Source organism: Pteronotus mesoamericanus, unplaced genomic scaffold, assembly GCF_021234165.1.
Source record: "Pteronotus mesoamericanus isolate MK-2021 breed Mesoamerican mustached bat unplaced genomic scaffold, CSHL_Meso_final contig_202, whole genome shotgun sequence".
In the NCBI taxonomy this organism is placed as follows: Eukaryota; Metazoa; Chordata; class Mammalia; order Chiroptera; family Mormoopidae; genus Pteronotus; species Pteronotus mesoamericanus.
In genome coordinates, this window is record NW_026555086.1 from 2,735,214 (window position 1) to 2,756,988 (window position 21,775).

Below are 21,775 nucleotides of genomic sequence, written 5' to 3' on the forward strand. Positions count from 1 at the left end.
TCACCCTCCTCAAGCCTCCCCCGCACCCCGCCATCCCACGGCTGGGCCACCTGGGCAGCGGCCCTGAAGCAACAGCCGACAACCAGTCCCACGCAGCACGCGCCCTGAAGGCCTATGAGAAGGAACGATGGGAGAGAGAATCCAGCCCCCTGGAGGGAGAGCCCCGGGGGTGGGGGGCAAAGAGGTCTGCAGAGCAGGGTTCTGGGGCGGGGGAGACAGGCCCACAGGGCGGGCAGGACACAGACTGCGAGAGGCCTGGCGAGAGGGGGGTAGAAAATACAAAGCCCTTTGAAAGTCCAGGGATCAGTGAGGATGCTCAGAACTACCTGCCCAGGAGGACTTCACAGCATAGAGCCCGGGCAACACGGAGAGCACAGCACTAAGGTACCACCCCCCGGAGGCGCACAGGGGCAGCGCGGGGGGCACCGGAGAGACAGACGCGGGGAGAATCAAGACAGGGGCTCTGGGTCCACGGAAGCTGCGAACACTACTGTTGGCTGGGGTGACTTTGGAAATAGCCGTTTTTTGGCAAAGCTGCACAACGTTCCCGTCGGTCGCCCCCCCATGGCTGTGGACACAGGTGACCACAGTAAGGGGCTGTCTCCGCGATGTCCTCACTTCCCACGTTATCTTCGGAGGCTGCGAGGTGACTTCTAGAGTCAGGTGGGGGGGGTGCGGCTCGGCCCCTCCTGCAGGGGTGGGGCCGGGAGAAGGGCTGTGCTTCTCCAGCTCCCAAAGGCCCCACGTCAGCCCCACTGTGCCCTGTCATTAACAACGCTGGGCACGAGGTGCCCTCTAGTGGCTCCCCGGAGGCCACACTCAGCAACGGCTCCGATGGAGACCCACGGGAGCACAGGCGGCTCCAAGGGAGGCCAGTCCCGGGAGGGCGGAGGCGGCGGGGGCAGGGGCGCACACACTTCCTGCTAGTGGATGGGATGTAGTCATCGCAAGAAAATATACTTTAAGAGGTCCTGCTTTCCCTAAGGAAAGCAGCTCTTATTATTATTTTTTTTATTTAGAAAGGCTAATCATATCCATTTGTCAATATCTTCAGCTTTAAGGAAAATAGTTTAAAAAACATAAAAATGTCAATACACTCAAGAGTAACTGCTATTAAACAGTTCTGAACAGGCAGAAAATGTAGACTTTCCTTTTACAGAAAATGTTAAGTCTGTAATAGCAGCATAATTTATATATAGAAAAAGCTGGCTTTGAAAACCCAGATTTTTTATACACAAAACACCTGTTTTTCTTCTGTACAAGACAACAGCGACCCCACCGGGAGATGGGTTTCTTCACATTGTGGCGCCCCCGCCGCCCCGCGGACCCCGCCGGCGCCCTCAGTCCAGCACCATGGCCGAGAGCGCGTTCAGGTCCTTCATGTAGGGGTGGGCCGCCAGGATCTGGTCGATCTTCAGCCGCTGCTCCGAGTCCGGGAAGATCCTGAGCAGGGCCTCGCGCAGCTCGCCGGTCTCGGCGGTGGACCGCTGGGCCGGGCCGGGCACGCCTTGCGGGAGGCCGGGCCCCGGGGAGAAGCGGGGCTGTGGAGGCAGCCAGTGGCCCGGTGGGGGGCCCTGCGCCCGTGCCGGGGGCTGGTGGCCGGCGCCGGCTGCCTGGGCGCCCGGGCCCCTGAAGTTGGGGTCGAACAGGCCCATGCTCGGCAAGGCGGTGAGCAGGGGCTGCATGTCTCTGTGAAAGGAAGCGAGGCCGGGTGAGTGGGGCGGTAAGGCCAGCGGGGACCTGGGCACTGCCCAGGCAGCATCTCCAGACGAGCGGGGACAGGGAATGGCAGCTCCTCACCTGCCCGCCCGCCCGCCCGCCGCCGGGACACCCCGGCGCCCCTGCATCACCTGGGCACCCCCAACAGGCAGGGGGGCAGCGCCCTGCTCTCCCAGAGGTCTGATTCTGTGGGGGGCTCTGTGGGGGGCCCTGCAGGCAGCCGGAGGCCCCCGCCGATTCAGGTGCTGCCCCTTGGGGCGGGGGCGGGGGGCTGCGCTCCCTCACCAGTGCCGAGCGCCCCGTCAGGAGCCGCTGGGCGAGTGGCAAGGCAGGGCGCTCAGGTCTGACCCACGGGCCTGAGGCTCCTCCGCAGGCCTCGGGTCTCAAGGCCCAGCAGCGGATTTCAAGGTAGGACGTCTGGAGGAGGAACAAGGCAGGGCCTTGTGGGGCACTAGGGCCTCATCCATGTAACAACCCGAAGGCTCCAAAGGGAGATGATTCACGAGACCAGGGAGGGGAAACTGCACTGGTGTCTTCCGCGTGACGCCTCCCAACCCCAGTCCAAGCCTGGAGCCCAGAAAGGCTCTCCCCTTGTGCCTGGGAACGACCCACTGAACTGTCCTCCTGCCCCAGAAGGCTGGGGGGGCGGCCGTCCCCCTCGCGCCCCGCCCCGCGCTGCGGCAGACACTCTGAAGTGCCGCCCCTGTTAGTTTAAAGGAGAGACCAGGCCTGTGGCTGGGTCACAGGGCCCGCCGCCCAGGCACACACCTGAGGATTCTGGGAACAGGAACAACACTGGCAATGAGTCAAAAACAAAACAAAAACCCAAACAACAAACCTAAACCACAACAAAGAAAACCGAAAGTTTCAAGTCAACGTCAGGCACTGGCAGACATTAGCCTCTCCCGTCGGTGGTGGGAGACCCAGGCGGCCCCGCGCACCGCGCGCCTCGGGGGCGCCGACACGAGCGTGGAAAGACGCCCAGGCACACACAGCGGCCTAAGCGGCCCGGCTGCTCGGGGCTGGCAGGGCCTGCTCTGTCCTCTCAGACCCGCGGGAAAGGCCTGGCCCCGCCCAGTCCTGGATCAGAGCTGAAGGAGCAAAACCGGAAGGGCCACGCGGGAGGGTCTTGGGCTCTGGCGTGCCTGCCTGACTCGTTTCCACAGACACAGCACCAGCACTAGGACTAAGGCTATTTTTTTAAAAAATAAAATGCCATTTTGAGTCTCCAGAGACAGCGCTTGCACACAAGCACGGAGAAGGGAAAGAAAGGCGCCGACACACGACCACCGGCAAGGGCGCTACCTGAGGGGGGCTTCCTTCCGGAGAAACTCTTCCAGCCGCGGCCCGCTTCTCCCCAGGGGGTCGTCGGGCACCATGAAGATGTCCCCCACGAAGGTGTACTGGAGCAGCCTGCGGAGAGAGGGGCGACAGGGCTGCAGCTGACGCTGGGCGCGGGGTGCGGCCCCCGGGCGGCAGCCGCTCCCGCCGCCATCCACCTGTAAAATCTCAGGGCTGCTTAAAGGCCCCCAGGGCCGAAGTGCACCCGACTAATCCCTTCACAGGCGCAAACACAGGAGGGGAAAGAGCGCCGGCTGGTTCCCACGCCCCGCGGCACAGCTTTCCGGCCGTTCTTCTGGGCCTGGGGAGCAGGCAGCTCCTTTCGACAGGACTTTCAGTGTCGCTCTGGAAAGCGAGCCCTACCGACTCAGCTGAGGACACGGCAGGTGTGCAACAAAGGCTTCGGTTCTCAGTTCTGAGAAGACGCGCCTCACAAGAAAACCCTGAGGTGGCCCGCGTTAAATTACAGGGGCGGGGGCGGGTGACAGCGGGACGGGCAGTCCACCCGGAGCTGTGGGCCAGCCGCAGGCTGGCTCCGCCTCACTGTGGGGGCTCCGGGCACCGTGCGGAGCGCCCAGATGCCACCGACGAAAGCAGTCGCCGTCCCTCCCGCGTGGGCTCTGCCCCGCCCGTCCCCCCGCATGTGTTCTTTTCCAGCAGCTTCCGTCTCTCTCCCCCAAACATGGTGTGTGCAAGCGCCGGACCCCAGGGCTGCGGGACCGCTGTCCCCACCCACCAGCCCTATGGCTGGCAGCGCAGGCTCGGCGTCCCTGGCCCTGGTCCTTTCCTGGGGAGCGGAAGCTCAATAAACCCTCTCCTTCAGCAGAGCTTTCGGCCATCACGACATGTCCACGGGCGAAGCCATGGAAGGCGGCCTTTAAAAAAGGACAACAGTACGATACGCGCAGAGGTGACATCTCAGGTCAGCAAGTCCGGGAAAAATGGGAGAAAATGCAAGTCCAAGTGCATGTCTGCTGCCCCGATCTGGGCCTCCGCCTTCTGCTGGTGGACCCTAGAAGCAGTGGCTCGCTGTGCAGACTTGTCCTAATGCATTAAACCTGCAGGTGCGCACAGACATGTGTCCAGTAAACGCCGACAAGGAGCCCAGGGCAAAGACCCAACAGAAACAACGCCTGGAAGACCGGAGGCTGGCTAGCTGTGCCCAGAGGTCGGCGGCCGAGTCTCGGCTCAGCTACTAACAACACGTGGGTCAAAACACGATAGTAATTAACTCTTACCCGGGCACTTTGAGCAAAATGTCATTTTTGTATAACCCCCTAATGCTTAGCAAGATAGAAATACCAGACATGGGGCAGCAGTGGAGCCCACCAGAGGTGCTGGCCTGCAAACCGAAAGGTCACTGGTTTGATTCTTGGTCAGGGCACGTGCCTGGGTTGCGTGCGGGTCGTGTTCCCCGAGGGGCGCCAGTCCGCACCCAGCCACCAGCACGCTCGCTGGCACTCTTAGGCACCCCCCCCGCCACGGCTGCGTTCGCCTGTCAGTCACCGGTCACCTGGTGCTTTGTCTTGGAGGCCTGCGCCCCCGGACCCTGAGGGCGCCATCGCCTACCACAGACCGAGAGCCATGCATGCTCAACTCCTGCCTTTATTTTAGATGATGTTCAAACCTGTTTTCAATACAGATGGTTAAACTATGATGGTCAAAGGCTCAAGCAAAAGCATCGCCGTTAAAAAGCAGGAATGCCCCCCTCCTCCTGTGAGGTGAAGCGCGGTCGCACACGGACTTCGGCCACGTCCTTTTCCTGCAGTCACGGTTGCTATTAAACCCAGCTGCAGTAATACTGTGGTTTATATGAAACATGTACCTGGTCACGCAGACGTCCAAAACACAGCTCTCATGTGGATTTGGTCTTCACCCACAACTCCTGGCTCACAGCTTTGGAAGCCCTCAGAGCATCCCAGGCATGGTGAGCAGGAGGTGTGTTTTGTAGGGGTGACAGGTAACTTTCGGAAGCACCCAGGGGTGGACGCTGGTTGTCAGGACACCCGCCCACCCAATCTGGACATTGGCCCTATGAGCCCTACACACCTCCACCTCCCAGAGGGAGGGGTCGGGGTTTAATCCATCAGCCTGCTCATGATGCCCCCACAGGCCCCACGGCACGGGGTCCCCTGAGCTTCTGGACCGGGGGCCATGGGATGGTGCCTTGAGTTTGGGGCTCCCCGGAGGGGCACGGAGCCCCGCCCCTTCCCGCACGCTGCCCTGCGCCTCTCGTCCTCCTGGCTGTTCCCGAGCCCTGTGCTTTTACAACACATGGTGAGCTAACGCCCTGGCTGGGGTGGCTCAGTGGACTGGGTGCTGGCCTGCAAACCGAAAGGTCACTGGTTTGATTCTTGGTCAGGGCACGTGCCTGGGTTGCGTGCGGGTCGTGTTCCCAGGAGGGGGCACACAAGAGGCAACCAGTCAATGTGTCTCTCCCTCCCTCCCTCCTCCGCCTCTAAAGATAAAATCCGAGTTTTGTGGGCCCCCCCAAGGAGGGCTGTGGGCACCTCCAGGCTCTCACTCGTGGGCCAGCAGCACCGGGGACGACGCAAACATGTGACAGGTGCTGATTCTGAGCTGGGGGGAGGGGGGGCCCTGTGGGGGGCTTGGCTGGCAAGAAGCCGGGCTGGTGCCTGGGGTCTGGGTGTGTGTTTGGGGGAGAGTGGGGGGCCTTAGCTGTGGGACCCGATGCTCCCTCTGGGCAGAAGGCGCCCTGACGGGACTGCGCCCTGGACACCGTGCTGCTGGCGGAGAACTGAGTGCTGCTGCGCGGCCCACCTCACGCGGCCACCGGGGAGCCGGACCGGGAGCCCACGTAGCTCCCAGCTGGGCGAATCGCGGGAGCCCGGCGACCTGCTGAGGCCCCCTCAGCGCCAGGAGGCCGCTTCTGCTGCGCTGGCAGCCGGCAGGGTCGCCGGCGCCACGAAGGCACGACCCTCCTGACAGGGGCGCCGGCCTCTGGGCGGGCGGCCGGCGGCACCGCGGCGCCCACCCCACGCCCACGGACTGGCACACTCTGGTTTCCATCTTGCTTTCTGCAGGGCCAAGGCGGACCCAAAACAAACGAGACGCAGGCACAACCCGACAGCGAACAGTGAAATAGTTCTACCAAGGACAAAGAGGAAAACATTACCTTTTTGTAATAATCTCTCTCCAGGAGACTGACTCAGTCACAAACTCTCTGAAGTTATCGTTGGTCACAATGATGCCGCCTGTTTTGTCCGCTAAGTGCAGCAGAAACCTGCGGAAACAGAGCAGAGCTTAAAGCGGGCAGGCGGACGGCCCGGCTCAGCTCAGGGGGCTGCACTGGGAGGGAACGCAGCGCATCCCCCCGCCCCCTGGAAACCGGGCAACTCAACCAGGCCGGGAGGCGGGCATGTCCAGCCCTGTCGACTGCAGACCAGCCGGAAATGCCGATACTCTGAAATGGCTAGCATGGTTATAATGAAGATCTGGTTCTCATACCACGTTTATACATTTTTCTAGAAAAAGCATCTCATCAGTCAACAGTGGTGGTGAGATGGCACACAAGGGCCTGAGCGTGGGGGGTGGGGGAGCCGGAGCCGGTGCTGTTCTCGGCTGTCAGGCCCTGTGCTCCGGCGCGGAGACCAGCTGCCGGGCCCAGCCAGTCCTGCAGGTCCCTTTCCCGCAGGCTCACCTCTCCTGCTCTGACTTAAGAAGAGACTCCCGTTCTGTCTGGCCCATGTTACACATTTACTCAAATCCAAGTTATGGGATGATACGTGCCCTGCCGGGCATGGCTCAGTGGACTGAGCGCCGGCCTACGAACTGAATGGTCGTTGCCTAAGGGGTTGCTGGTTCGATTCCCAGTCAGGGCACAGGCCTGGTCCCCAGTAGGGGGCGCGTGAAAGGCAACCACACATTGATGTTTCTCTCCCTTTCTTCCTCCCTCACTTCTCTCTAAAAATAAAAACAAAACCTTTAAAAAAAAAAAAGATACATGGTGATAAAAAAAACAAAAACGGTAAGAATTAAACAGTGCAAAGGGTTCTGTTTCAGTGCTGGAGATTATCCATGTTCAAACCCTCTGAGAGATTTGGGAGGATAATGTGATGTTTTGTTTTTGTTTTTGTTTTAATCCTCACGTGAGGATATGTCTATTGATTTTAGTGAGAGGAAGTGGGGGCAGCGGGGGCAGCGGGGGGCGGGTGGTGGTGAGGGAGACAGATGGATGTCAGAAACAGCGACTGGTTGCCGCTCATACACGCCCCGACTGAGAATTGAACCCACAACCTTCTGGTGTACCAAACGACGCTCCAACCAGCTGGGCCACCCAGCCAGGGCAACAGTGGGAGTTTTGTCCCTTAGGATGATGGCACTTATCTACGGCAATGCAGACAAGATGATGAAACAATAAACTAAGTGACTCGCTAGAATTAAAGGCACAAACAACTACTAGCTTACTAGTAGCACTGCGTATTTAAAGGAGATTACAAAACAAAACAAGCTTCCTCAGTTTCATAGATCTTAGGAAGCCTCGGGAAGTAAACATGACTTAGCATTTCGGATTTGTCAATGACTATTTTACAAACTATTTCTAACTGGCACGAGTTGGTAAGCGGCGACGTTCCCCCAGGGGAGTTGGGAGGACAGGCCGGGAGGCCTCTGCACGCACGGGCCGTGGATCCGGACGGGCACCCCGTCCGCTGCAAGCCCGGGGCCACAGGACTCGAGAACTCTGGCCGAGGGCTGGCACCCACCGCCGGATCTGCGGACGGTGGGGGCGCGAGCTGCAGCACAGAAGGGTCTGGGCCGAGAGCCCGCCCCGCCCCGCCCCCGAGCCTCCAGGGGTCCTCCCCAGGGTGGCAGGGTGCCCGCCGCCCGCCCCCCACCCCGGCCCTGGCTGGACGAATGTGGGCTGCCCTCCCCAGGCCCCCAACCCCTGCCAGGCCCTCTTCTCACAGGTCACCCATTTGCCTGCCATCCACTGGCTTGGGTCCCAAGCTCAGCGCAGTCTCCTGTGCGGGGCGCATTTTGGAGGGGGGGGGCACCGAGGCAAGCCCACTAGGGCTGTACATGGCCCAGCCAAGGGCAAACAAAGGGGTGACTGCAGGAGAGGAAAGGCCAGGCAGCCCCCACTTCAGTTCCTGCTGACGCAGCCCCAGAGGGAGCGCAGAACCGGCTTTCACGCCACTGGTTGTGCCTGGGCCCCGGGGGGGCGGGGAGGGGCGCGGGGGGGCGCTCAGGATGAGAAGTGTGTCTGCACTGTGCATCCCAGGGGCCCTGCCCTGCCTGCTGGACCTGCCTGGTGCTCAGCATAGCTCTGAGAAAGAAGCAAAGGGGACGGGCTCTGCCCTGGCACCTGCCGCAGTGCAGAGGGGACGTTGGGGCGTGGGCGCTGCCACAGCCATGAGCCAGGGGCGCCTGGGAGCCAAGGACATTGGGCCGGGGGACGTCACTTTCAGCATGTGCTGGGAAGGACTGTCATTTGATACCTGCTTTTACTTACGGATTCCCAGTTGTGTTTTACTTAAAAAGACCAAGAAATTCTAACTGAACAACTTACGTAAACTGCTCCCACGCCTGCACCGCAAAGGTCACTAAGCATACAGCCCTAATGACCGTGCACATGAAAGTTCTCACCCCCCCAATAAAGCGAGCCTTTCAGAGCGTGGGTCTAGATGCACGACGACTCGCCCCATGGAGCAGGCGCCTGGCCCCCCCACCCCACGCCCGCCTTAGGAAGGAAAACGGCCTTCATACCTGTCGTCATGAGAAGCAATTCTTTCTCCAAAGACCATCCGAGCAGGAGTTAAAGATAATATTCCAAGCTCCTGGAGCTGGGTTAAGAAGTGCTGTTCTGTTTGCGGAATAAGTTAAATACACATTCAGAAAAAGACTATTGGCTCCGCTGTTTTAAGTAAAAGAACGTTCCCCCAAACACGTCACTGGGAGAGTGGGGGCGGGGGGACACCCTCGTTCCCCTGACTCAGGGAGACTCACTGTGACTAACTCACTGGGGAAACAAAAATCAATCAAAGCATATACTAAGGCAAATGCAATGTAAAAACTGACTGGCCATTTTTGAACTTAAATAGGTTCAGCTCATTTGCTTCTTAACAAAAGTGAACCACAAACCTGTTTGTAATGAGTCCTACTATCTAGGACTTTTTGACGGCCACAGGGCAAGGAGTAGAGGACTAAGAGCGAGGGCCAAACGCCCTCGGGGCCCGGAAGGGTGCCGGAGAGGCAGAGGGAGGCCCTGGAAGGCCTGCTGGGTCCCCGCCAAGAGCCCGTCACAGCCTCCCTTTGGTGGATGCTGCGGCAGCTCAGCCAGCTTGCCAGCATATGCTGGTCTCCCAGGGCTGCGCCGTGATGGAGGAGAAAGGAGGGCCAGAGCCACATTTCAGAAACCCAGTCACGGGCAGAAGAGCAATGAAGTGCTCAGGGTCGGAGACCCCCACCTGCGTCCGCCACGAGGGCGCTCAGCCCCGATTTAAGCTCGACCGCCCAGCGCAGTGCTCTACTGCCCAGACACGCACCGCACAGCTGGCCCACCAGACTCTTCCAGGGGCTGTGCTGCGAAAAACAGCCACGACAGGACACGCAGGGTCTGCCTGGCCCCCCAGCACCTGCTGAGGGAAGCGCCCCCTGGGGGGCAGGGGCCAAGGCTGACCTCCCCTTCAGCGGGGGTGAACCCTGCTCTCCCCTCCCACCTCCCGGCTTACTGCTGCTGCTTCCGGTTCCCTCTGGGCACGGGGACTCTGCGGGGGGCCGCCGAAACAGCCCTTCGCTGGGCCTTCCCATTGCAGCCCGAGCGACAAGCCACATCGGGCTTCTCTGGGATGTTTCAGGGCTCCTAGTGAGGGGGCGCCTGTGTGTGCGGCCTGCAGGGCGGCCGTGCAGAGCAGTGTGACGCGCTAAAGTGAGTTGTATTAGCTATTGAGCAGACCGTTAAAATGACATTCTGTTTGAGGGTTCCAAACTTATCACGTGACCATTTTCAAAAATAATACTGGAGAAGCATGATGGGAAAAAATAAAATAAAATTTTTACAAAGAGAAAGAGGCAGACTGACTTGGGGTGGTGAACACGAAACCATGCACAGGTGATGTAGTATAGAATCATACCCCTGAACCCTGTGTAATTTTACCAACCCACGTTACCGCAGGAAACACAATTAAAAAAAAAAAAGGCAGAAACCCAGCTTAATGGAGAGAGAAAAGGTCCAAGGCTTTAAGAAAACGCTGTGCCACAGAGCGCGCCCTCCCGGCGCCCCCACTCAGGAGGGCGGGGCGGCCCTCCCTGCGCCCGGCGCTCTCCACGCTGCCCTGCGCTGTGGCGGCCGTCTGCCGGGAGCTCCCCGCCCGTGGCTGTGTGTTTAGAGCTGCCGCCCAGGCCGCGGGAAGGGGCGTGCTGCGATGACTAGCCAACTCCTTCCACGCCCCGTCAGAAACCCAGGGAACCAGAGAGCCTCACCTGTGACGTTGGGATCGCGCCGCGTCCTCCACTGCGGGACGAACACGGTGATGTTTCTGTTCCCGAGCTTCCAGAAGTACTCGACCGCGATGGCGATGCCCCGGCAGGAGAAGAACTTCTTCAGGCCGTGGCTGTAAGGAAGCGGTAGGGCCCGTTCAGGCGGGAGCGGGACGTGTCCCTGTGCCAACCGCCTGCCAGGGGCACGCTGCACTCCGGGTGCCACCTGTCTTCGGCACTTTTTATTTCTGCCTTTTAGAGGGAGAGCCCATCCTAGAGCTCCCTGCCTGGGCCTCTGAGAACATTCCGCGAACTCCGCTAGGAGACCTGCTGCTGAAGCCCAGGTGGCTGCGAGCTCCGCGGGCCAGCCCTGCCCGCTGCGGAGGGCTCCCTGCCCTTTGGGGCACCGCACGGCACAAGGGCTGCAGCGTCAGGGCGAGGCTGAGCGGACAGACTGAAGCCCTGGCAGGCCCCCCGTGGGGCAGGACGCAGGAGGTGGGGAGCAGACGCCGGCACAGGCGTCCTCTGCCTGGCTGTGGGCCCCCCCCCGAGCCGCGGTTCGCACCAACGGGTGGTGACCGGCCGTGGCAGAGGGGATAAAAATGCCCTCTGCCCCCAAGTCTGGTGACATGTTCCAAAAGAAACTAGGAAAAAATATTTAAATTTTATTCTCTGACAGTTAAGTAAAAGTGAAAGTTGAAGAAATGTTTCTGACAAGATTGAAGTTTTGCAAGTGGTAATCCGTTTGCTGACCCATGAGATGGGAAAGCAATCAGCCCTGGCACTCTGATGCTCCCATCGCAGACGGGCACAGCGTGCCCTCCCTGCTTCCACGGTCCCCTGTGCTCCGGGGACATGAACTCCTGCACCTCCAGATCTCTCCCCCTCCCAGCGCCTGAGGTCTCCCTGTCAGAACCGCTTGGTGGCGCTGTCCCTTGCTCTTGGAAGTCCTGCCCCTCGGGCTCGTGCGGCCCCAGCCACCCCCAGCTCCCGCAGGGCTGACCCTGAAACGCAGCCCCAGGCCTCAGACATACCCAGTGTCTGGCTTTGCGCCCCCTCCACGCCTGACCCACACCCCAGGTCATCATGCTCCCGACCTGGCCTGGGGGTCCAGCTTTCTTCTGGCGCGCAGGTACAGACACCTGCCCTGCTCCGCCCTCTGCAGCGCTCAGGCCCGCAGCCTCCCTCTGCGCACCAACCCCCCCAACTGCTACCCTGCGCCAGGCGCCTGAGGCACAGAACTCGGGGATGCACTGGACTGAGAGGCCCGCCAGGCAAGCAGGACAGCTCAGGAGAGACGGGGCAACTCGCCCAGGCTGCACTGCCAGAGGGCGAGGGAGCGGGCCTCGGACTCGGGCTTCCGCCCCCTGGGCCTGGGCCCTTCCGAGGATCCGAGGACCCCACGGGGTGCCGTCCCCAGTGATCTGTGTGCTCATGGAGGAGGATGGCATTGGACATGCAGCCAACATCTCGCATCCGGAAGAGCGACTCAGGAATGCCTCTAGAGGCTGGAGCCCACTGTGTCCTCAGTGAGCCACAAATGAGACTGCACAGGCGTGGGCGCGCCCCGGTTAACACGCAGCACACCCATTCCTGATGAAATAATTCAGTGGTTTGTTCATCCAGAAGCATTCAAACTATGGCAAGAACATAGCAATGCGCCCCCGCTGGTGTGGCTCACCGGCCTGCGAACCAGAAGTCACAGGTTTGATTCCCAGTCAGGGCGCATGCCTGGGTTGCAAGCCAGGTCCCCAGCTGGGGACACAGGAGAGGCGACCTATCGATGTATCTCTTGTTCACTGATGTTTCTCTCCCTCCTTCTCCCTCCCTTCCCCTCACTCTAAAAATAAATAAAATCTTTAAAAAAAGAAGAACGTAACAACTGACATTTGTTACAGTAAAATAGATCGGACATAGTTTTTGTAGATGGAAGGGGGTATTTTTTTTTTTTTTTTTAATCTTTAAAAACAATCATTCTAATGGCTTCGCAGCCAGGACAGACCTAGAGCTGATGTCAACCCCAAACGCCAGGCCCGGGGGACACAGAGCCGCCTTGGAAAGGACACGAAGCCCGGAAGAGAAGGGTGCTGCGCGGGCTGGCGAGGCACCTCCTCAGCCCCTTCCGCCAGCTCCCAGCGTGCACGCACCCTCTCTGCTGCTTAGCGCTTCCGTGATGCTGGGGCGGGGGGCCCGGGGTGCGGAGGGCCCAGGCCCATGCCGCCGGATGCCCAGGCAGAGGACGGAGGTGCAGGCAGAGAAGACTCTGCTGCCCCGGACCCTCACCCGCTTACAGGGGAAGCTCAGAGCTAGTTTCTAGAAACACTAGCTCTAAACTAATTTCCAAAAATGTTACCTTCAGTGGTAAGATCCAAAGACTTGTGCTACCCTGCAAAAATCTCTAGGGAAGAACATATTCATTCACCCAGAAAATACAGCCACAGAAGGAAATCAAGTGGAGCCAAACTGTCACCCTCAAAACATTCCAGAGGGTCCATCCTGCCGCAGCCCCGCCTCCTGCCCCAGCAGGGACGCACTCAGTGCCCACTGTCTCGGGGCCCCTGCGGCCCCACCGCTCGCTCTGATGCGGAGACGAAGCTCACCCTCACAGTGACTCCTCTCTAGACGCCTCTCTAACCTCCGAGGAGGCCCACACGGGTGCTCCTGGCCCCAAATGCAGAACGGACAGGCATCGGGCCCACGAGGGGCACCCATCTCCCGCCGTCCCGCAGCTGGACGCGAGCCCCGCAGCTGGACGCGAGCCCCGCGGCGGCAGGCTGTGTCCTGGATGACCGCGGGCAGCCGCCCAGAAGGAAGAGTGTCCGAGGCAGAAGGAAGGTGGCTGACAGATGACAGAGAGCGGGTAAAAGGTGATGACAATCACAGAGCTAGAAAGGGCAGTGTGGGGAAATAGCGAAAAACCCTTCTGAATGACCCAGGGAGAGGAATTTCCTCCTGTAGCTTCCACTTTAATAAGAATAGTCCTGGAACTCTGATACAGAAAGACTAGCATGAAAACTGGTTAAAACACACAGTTCTGGTAAAGTGAAGGGGCAAACCCCAACTCCACACAAGATCACCTACCCCGATCGGCCGGTGCTCGCGGGTTGCAGCTTCGGACCGACAGGGCTGAGGGCCGGCCGGCCACCCGCTGCAACGCCTAGCTACACACCGCCAACAATTTCCAGTTACTCATCATCTGACTCACTCTCGGTGACAACGGGGAAAAACCAAGCAGAGATATGTCCAGTCAGCAGTACTCTGCAGGGCATTCTGGAATTTCTCAAGGTGTGTGTCAGAACTGCAGATGCCGACACCAGCTGGCAAAGAAACAAAAGGCTTCGCAGAAACCCGGGATGGGTGGGCCCAAGCCGCCTTGCCTGGGGTGGGGTTCTGAGCCCTTGTTGCTTAAAGACCCAGATTTCCATGTTCACGACTTTCCCCGTGGGCGGGGGTAAGTGAGTAAGGCTCACCCATCAGGGCTCCTGCGGCTCCCTGGGGGTGTGCGGCCCCAGGGCCCAGCCTCGTGGTTGGGGGGCCCGGGGGGGTACAGGGGGAGGGAGAGCAGAAGCCCAGGTCTCACGCCTGTAATCCGGGGCGAGGTTTCTATGCCATTTTATGTTACATAAATTACAGATAATTTTTACCTCCCAAAATTGTTGCGAAGGTTATTATTGAAAAGACAAAGTACAGTACCTGACACATAAAGAGTTTCGGCTTTAAGATTCCAAATATTAGTTGAATTAAATATATGGCCCCAGTTGAAGTTTAACCTAAAATGACCATTGAAGTAGCCGTTGGAATTGCAAATCATACATGGAGGGTGAAATCATCTAAACCTGAAATCACCTAAAAAAGCTTGGTCTCCCACCACCTCCTCTTTACGGCCCTCATTCAACAGAGAGCCACTGGGTGCCGACCGCGGGCAGGCTCGGGGGCCCCAGGGGCGGTCCCGGGGGCAGGTCGGGGGCAGTCGCTCCTCGGGGGGCAGCCTGTCAGTCTCATTCCACATGGAAACAAGCAGTTTAGAGTGAGGATTAATTTTTTCCAACTTTAAAAAAATTTTGAGGTGTACTGAACATAACGAAAACCATCGTTTTTAAAGTGAACGATTCAGTGGCATTTAGTACATTCACTGGGTTGTACAACCGCCACTTGCATCTCGTTCCAAAACACTTCCTCAGTACAGAATAAAACCCTATGCCCATTAAGCAGTTTCTTTCCAGAGTAAGTTAATTTTAATGACTGATATTCTCAAATCAATCTATATCAAACTGTAAATCTGTCTTCTTTGTAAAAGTGGTGTTTTTAAACTTATACATCTGTGAAGTCAAAGAAAATTGACACCCTCTCAAAAGAATCAGTTTTCAAAACCACAAGGCCAGTCCGCATGTGGTCGTCCGGGCGCACCGATTCAGGTTTGCAGGACTCAGCACTGTGCCCGAGGGCGTGAGTTCACACACGGGCACACACGCGCGTGGGGCTGGGCGGAGGGCAGCTGGGGGAGGCGTCCGTCACGGACGGAGAGACCCCTCCAAACCCAAGCAGCCACCCAGCTGCGAAATACAGGTCCACTCCAGAAAGGCTTTTAAAACTGCGTCATTACCACCCTGACTCTACGTTAATTTGCATTTCTTATTCTGCGAACACCAATGTGGGAAATCTTCCCACATACAAAAAAATGAAAAAAGGACGGCGATTACTCACAATCACGGCCTGCACTTGACACCACCAGGCTCGGGCTGTGGCGGCTGCGCCGCATGCTGCAACGGGCTCGGATGCTGCGGGCCTTCCCCGAAGGGCTGCCTGGGCACAAGGGCGGCAAGCAGTGCTGCTGCTTGGAAATGAGGACAAGTGTCCACGTTTTTACTGCCACTCTTCAAACACCAACATATGAAATGCTGGCTCTTTCAGCAAAGGACAGCATGAATAATTCATTCAAAAAATAAAACTCAAAAAAATCCTTTCAAAAACAGGTACTAAAATAGTTGTGGGTGAAGCGGTGTGTCTGAGGTTGCCTTCACGGAGACACGGTGGATGGCGGCAGGTGGGGCGTGGAGGAAAACGGCCGCCGCACCGTCATGGGCAGACAGGCCGTGGGCGAGGAGGACCGAGGCTGGGCGGCTGGACGTGGGGTTCCCTGTGCTACTCTACCTTCTGGTGCAGCTATTTGAAAACACTAATAAAAAACTTAACAAAACAAAAAACAACAACTATATAAACACATGTATTTCAACAATAAAGCTTATTTTCAATCTCATCAAGCATCCCTATGAAATGAAGACGTTCACCGATCCGTTAGCGCCCCCAGCAAAGGCGCCACACACACGTTAGCAATCCAGGGAACCTTTCAGCTTCTCTCCTGCATCCCACGCTCAGGGGCCCTGCTTCCCGAAATTCAGGTCTTCTTCCAAGTCAATGGAATGACTGCCTCTGAAAACTGGGAGGGAGCCTTCACCTGGCAGTTGCTGGTATGATGAAGACATCCTTCAGGACAGGGCGAACGGCAACAGACAGCAGCAAGTGAGCAAGTGAGCTCAGCAGGCAGGCAGCTGCCCCAGGTCAGCGGCTGGTGCCCGGTGGGGTGGAGAGTCCGGCCGCCCTCCCACTCCTCTGAGCCGTGATGTCACACTGCTCCTCACAGAGGAAACCCAAGCTCCTAGCAGGGGCCTGACATCGGAACCCGGGTTCCGATGCTAAGGAAGGCCACGCAGAAATGGTCACTTAGCTGTTCTTACTAAAAACCAACATAGGAGCTTTTAGTAAGAGGAGAGGCCCACAAGGGAGCTCCAACGGGCGAGAGCCTCAGGAAGCAGCCCCCAGCGCCGCAGCGTGAGAGGCACAGTGCAGCCTTGGCCTGCGCACTCTGCTGGGCGCCCGCGCGCTGCAGCCAATGAGGCAGGAAGGTCGTCTTGCCCTCAGCTCCACCCTCACATCCCGAACCCAAGGGCATTCACGGTACTAGGAGCCTAATGATTTTCAAGTCTCTATACTGCTTATTACTAGGCAAAGCAACATGGGAGGACAAACTTCCTATCAGCTCCTGCCCCCAGAACGGAAGGTTCCCCAGGGAGGACCAAATGTACAACTCTTGAAGGTAGAACAACAAAGCTTTTCTAATCAACTGTTCCCTGCACCCCCCCCCCACCCCACCCCGTAAGCCTACAGATCAACTAAGCAGAGGCACAGGAAGTTCCTACAAACTCAGGCAATCCTGGGCGACCCTGGGACCAGGCCTAGGGCACCGTGCAAGACAGTACAATAGCGGGCAGAGTGGACTTACGTGATGGCCACATTGCTCCCGTCTATAACTATGTGCTTCAAATCCGTCCTTCCCGGTTCATTCTTTAACTCCAGCTTGTAGGGCACTTTCAGAGTATCTCGGAACCTTTGCACACCCGTGACCGAGGAGTCGATGTGATCGCAGGGCCCCACCAACCTCGCGTCAGCAGCCGAGGGGGACAGCGGGGGCCGCGGGACTGGTGGAGAAAGGGGCCGACAATTTGGCTTAGACTGGGGAGAGCCGCAGCACCCGGAACGGTTCTCACAGGCAGCCCTGAGAGCGTTTGGGAGCAAGGGCTCTCCTTGCTGCTGCACGCCATTTTCAGGAAAAATAGGGATCCTGGGCTGGTGACCCGCTGCTCCTCTAGAAACGAAGCTGACTTCTTTGGGACTTGAAGAGGAGACAGAGGGGGCGAGCCCATCCGTTTCAAGGTCCACGTTCCCCAGGTAGCTCTGGTGTGGGCCCCAGGGGTCTTGTTTCAGCTCCACGGGTGCTGCTCTGAAAGCGCTGATTTTGCAATTTGAGGTACATGGTTTTGATTCTACTTTGAATGGTAACTGAGGAGATTTTTTTACCATATTTTGCTGTGCGTGAGTTTGTGTTTTCTTTGGAGTAGAGTCCACTGCAAGCTCATTTATGCTGCTACAAACACCTTTATTTTTTGTTTTGTTGGTCTCTGGATACACAGTACCAGGTGAATACGCTCTGTCTTCTTGGAATCGTTTGTTTTCTTTTTCAATTTCCTCTAAGAGCAATAATGGCTCAGTAGATGGCCCATACTCCCAAATGACCTTTTCAACGATTTCTTGGGAATAGCCCATGGTTTTAAAGAAGTTGACCAGGATGTTGTGTTCCATCTCCTCAGTAGCGTCCTTTACATCCGGACTTGGAATGTCGGCCTCGGGAGACGAGTCAGACGGGTCGACGGCTCCGCTCCCAGCCGACGTCTTGTTACCGCGCAAGAGCGCCCCGTCTGGAACGTTTTCCAGAGAAAACTGCTTCTTGCTATGCCTTTCTTCAGAGTCAGAAGATCGCCTTTTGTGACAAACCCGGCCTTTGCAAAGTGCCTCTGCATCTGGGGTCAGGCCGTTGATTGGAACAAAAAGCACATCTTGCGCGCTAGAAAAGACGGTGTCCATTTGTTTTGCAAGCTCAGAAACAGGGGTCCCAGCTTTGTTCCTCGCCTCCTCCTGCAGGACTGTCCCGTCGGCAGCGGCGCCTGGCCCCAGGGCAGCGCCCCGTGGAGACTCTGCCTGCTCTGGGTCTCTGACGTCACCCGCATCCTCGTCACCCCCGGTGTCAAATAGGTCCCCCTCCCCCTGTGTGAGTGTCAGCAGTTCTTTCTTCAAGGAAGTGGGCAGAATCAACAAGTCCATTGTATAATTGTCTGCGTGGGCTTCAACAAACTGTTTAAATTCCCTTTTCACCTCCGATTCTTTCTGACTGTTGGGCAGGTTCTCGTTACTCTCGAAGAGCTTTACAAACTGCTGAACATGACTCCGGGCCATGACCACGGCTTCCGCGCTCCCTCGGATGCCGAGAAGACCGGTGTCCAGGATGCAGAGATCGGCACAGGTGTCCTGGATCAAGCTCTTCAGAAACAGGCTCTGCGCCCCAACGAAAATGCAGTGCATGGCCTTGGGGTAACATTCTCTTTCTTCCAGTTCAGGTTCACAGATTCCTTTAATATATTCCTGTAAGAAGAGGACATCAGATCAGTTCACAAAAGCTCTTTATAACACAGATTACTTTACACATTTAAGTACAAATGTCAAGCCCTACAACAGTCAAAAACAGGGGTGTCTGACCCGCGGCCCAGGATGGCTGTGAATACGGCCTAACACAAAATTGTACATTCACTTAAAACATGAGATTTTTTTGTGATTACGTGCCACAATGTATTTTACATGGGACCCAAGACGACAACTCTTCTTCCAGTGTGTCCTGGCGTGGAGACAGCAGAAGGTTGGACACCCTGGTCAATTACATGCTAATAACTGTGGGGAAAAGGCCATGATTTAAATAAAGGACTTAAAGGAACAGATGTAAGTTGCTAATTGTTTTTACAGAAACTGGAAACACAGAATCTAAGTCTCAGAGGCAGGTAACACGTTCAGTAGCGTATGCTGCCACGTGACCGCAGGGCCAGCCGTGCCCAGCTGTGCCCAGTCGCGCAGTAGAGAATTATAAGGCCGGGTCCACTCCCACTTCTGAAGAACAAACACCTTTGCCAGCTACTTGTCATTTATTACTAGTGGGACATACTTAAGAGATAAGATAATCAAGTCAAACAAATTACTCCAGAATAAACCTAGACTTTGCTTCGCTACTATCGTCCTTAGTTTCCAAATAAAACATATTGATTTGTTCAAGACATTAAAAAAAAAAAAAAAAAAAGGATTAATTTAGCAGAAATTTCTTCCAGCTGGCTGGAACCATGCATAACCTACGTAACTTGATATCTGTTTTCTAAGAAAGAGCAGACTGTTGAAATACGGACCTGCGGGCAGAGAGGCAGAGACTCCTGGACGGCCCTGCCGTCCTCAGACACACGGCCGGGGGTTCCGGTGAGCTGTGGTGCCGAGGGGCCTGGCTACCCTACGACACGGACCCGGGCTCTCAAGAACAGGCTGCCGCGCGAGGCAGGAGCGTGAACTCAGCCAACACGCTTGGTTAGTAACTCGGGCACCGCAGCCAGCGCCCAGGCTCCAGTCCCAGCCATACAACTGAGGACCTGGCTCAGGTCACCTCGCCTTCTCCCGCCCCAGCCCCTGCATGTGTGGAAGAGACAGAAGGTCAGTGCTGTCGTCTATTTGAGGGAATTCCATGAAGCACTGAAGGCAAAGTTTTGGCAACAGTGTCTTGCGCACTGTCACTGCTTACTAAATAGTAACACCACATTTAAATCACCAGTGAACATTTTCTGAACAGGAATTTGTAAGAAATGAGCCTGGGCACCTGATCTATTCTTTAAAATTAGAATAACACTACCCAAAATGGTGCCATGGAAAAGCTCAGCCCGTGCTGCCCCAGTTACAACGAGGCTCTGCTACTGTGATTGCCATGCCCCTTCGGTTGGAACAGACACAAGTGTGCACACTCCTTGTCTACACACCCACAGCCACAAAAGCCCCACGAGTGGATGAAGCACCAGAAACTCGAGGGAAATGTCCCAGAGACAAAGCCCAACCTAGACAGTAAGATGCTCAGTCATGACTCCTTTGCTTCCGTGTGTCCTTCTGGATAATCCTGGGATGTTTGTAGACTTGGTAAAGAATGAAAATAATGGGTGTAGAACAGAGATAGGAGCCTTTTTTGTTGTTGTTGTTGTTTTTAAATTAGAGCAGTTTGCTATGTCCTAACAGCCAAAGCAGTAAACGAAAAGCACCGTAGCCACCACCCATTTATCCTGGATGTGCCGCAGCGTTCAGTACTGATGTCAGCATCCCCGAAAACCCCCGAACGGACATTCCGCTGCCTGCCGCCTGTCCGAACCTATGCAGCATTTGGGCTGTGGTTTGCAAGTTGTTTTTTTAAAACATTTTATTTTGAAAACATCACAGGTTCACAGGAAGTTGCAAAGTTAGTACATAAAAATTCTGCGTACTCTTCACTTTTTCCTCCAATCACTGCATCTTATTTAACTACAGTCCGGTATCAAAACCAGAACGACTACACGCACAGTGCGTGCCGCTAGTTCTGCGCCCTCTTACCCCACGTACACTCGTTCACTCACGAAATGCCACTTTGATCAAGATGCGGAGTCAGCCCGCCCCCACAGCGCTCCCTTCAAGTGACCCCTTTGCAGCCACGTTTGCCCCACCCCACCTACCATCCCCGCCGGCCGGCAACCACCGATGTTTTCATCGCTACAATTTTGTGACTTTAAGAATGTAACATAAATAGGTTGTACAGCAGGCGACTGTTGCGATCGGCTCCTCGGCGCCACGCACCGCTCCTGCAATCCAGCCCCCTGTCGCACACACCCGCAACCCGCTCGGGTGACTGCCGGGCGCGGCTCTGGCGTGCGGACGAACTACGGTGCCTGCCTGCCGCCTGCCTGAGGGATGTGTGGCCGTCGCGGTTTGGGCCTTTGACACAGAGCTGAAGTGAGCAGCCAGGGACAGGGCCTGACGTGGACTCGTTGTCCCTTGGCTGAGGTAACCGCCCCGAGCGCCACTGCCGGGTTCCGGGTTGCACGGCACATGCGTGCTAGGTTTTCCGTTCCGGGGCGGCCGTTCCGCTTCGCACTCCCTCCAGCGCCACGGGAGAGACCCAGTTTCTCCGCTTCCTGGCCAGCGCCTGACAGTGTCCTAACAGCAGCCCCCCTTGTCCGCGGCTCGCCTGCAGCTCCAGCCACCTCGACGGCACAGGACCCCGCTCGCGAGGCACGACAGGGCAGGGCAGGGCAGGCCAGGGCCCCCCAGCACTGAGTCCCAACGCCCCAACGCCCGCGCGTTCTCCGCCTCACCACGCAGGCGCGCGGCGCCGCGCCTCCTCACAGGGAGGGGGAGGGAGGCGTTTCCGGAGGGACGCTGCTCTTACTACAGCAGGCTCCTCCCACCATTTCTTTTTATTAGTTATTGCTGTTCGTCTTGTTCAGTGCCTGACTTATATATGTTAAGCTTTACCGCAGGCATGTATGTATTATATGTACAGGAGAAAACAGCACACCGCGTCCGAGAGTTAACTCATCCCATGCCGCGTCACTTTGTAGTAGTGTCGATGAGACGCCATAGGAACTTAACTCTTACTTAAATTAATTAGCCTGTGGTAAAATTAGTTTGCCCTTTAAATTGTTTCACTTACAGTTGCGGTTGTTTTCAGCTATTTCAGTTCCTTTGCCCCTCCATAGAAATCTTACAAATAATCTCGCCGAGCCATCGTGTAGAACTCGTCCGCGATTCCAGGATGGCCGACCTCTGCCGCGCCCTGGAGGCGCGACCGAGGCTCCCCGCTCCGGCCCTCCGGCCCTCCGGCCCTCCGCTCGCTCTC

General features: G+C 57.1%; 1 protein-coding gene across 1 annotated transcript in view; it reads right to left on the reverse strand.

The window, feature by feature from the left end:
• Positions 1–894: 894 nt before the first annotated feature.
• N4BP1 (NEDD4 binding protein 1) overlaps positions 895–21,775 on the reverse strand; it is a 36,101-nt gene continuing 15,220 nt past the window's right edge. The window contains exons 2-7 of the mRNA XM_054570313.1: positions 16,781–18,474; positions 10,504–10,634; positions 8,788–8,884; positions 6,197–6,304; positions 3,025–3,132; positions 895–1,689 (exon numbers count right to left, since the gene is read on the reverse strand). Of these exons, the coding sequence (XP_054426288.1) occupies positions 1,341–1,689; positions 3,025–3,132; positions 6,197–6,304; positions 8,788–8,884; positions 10,504–10,634; positions 16,781–18,474 (2,487 nt within the window). The 3' untranslated portion in view covers positions 895–1,340. The remainder of the gene's footprint in view (positions 1,690–3,024; positions 3,133–6,196; positions 6,305–8,787; positions 8,885–10,503; positions 10,635–16,780; positions 18,475–21,775) is intronic.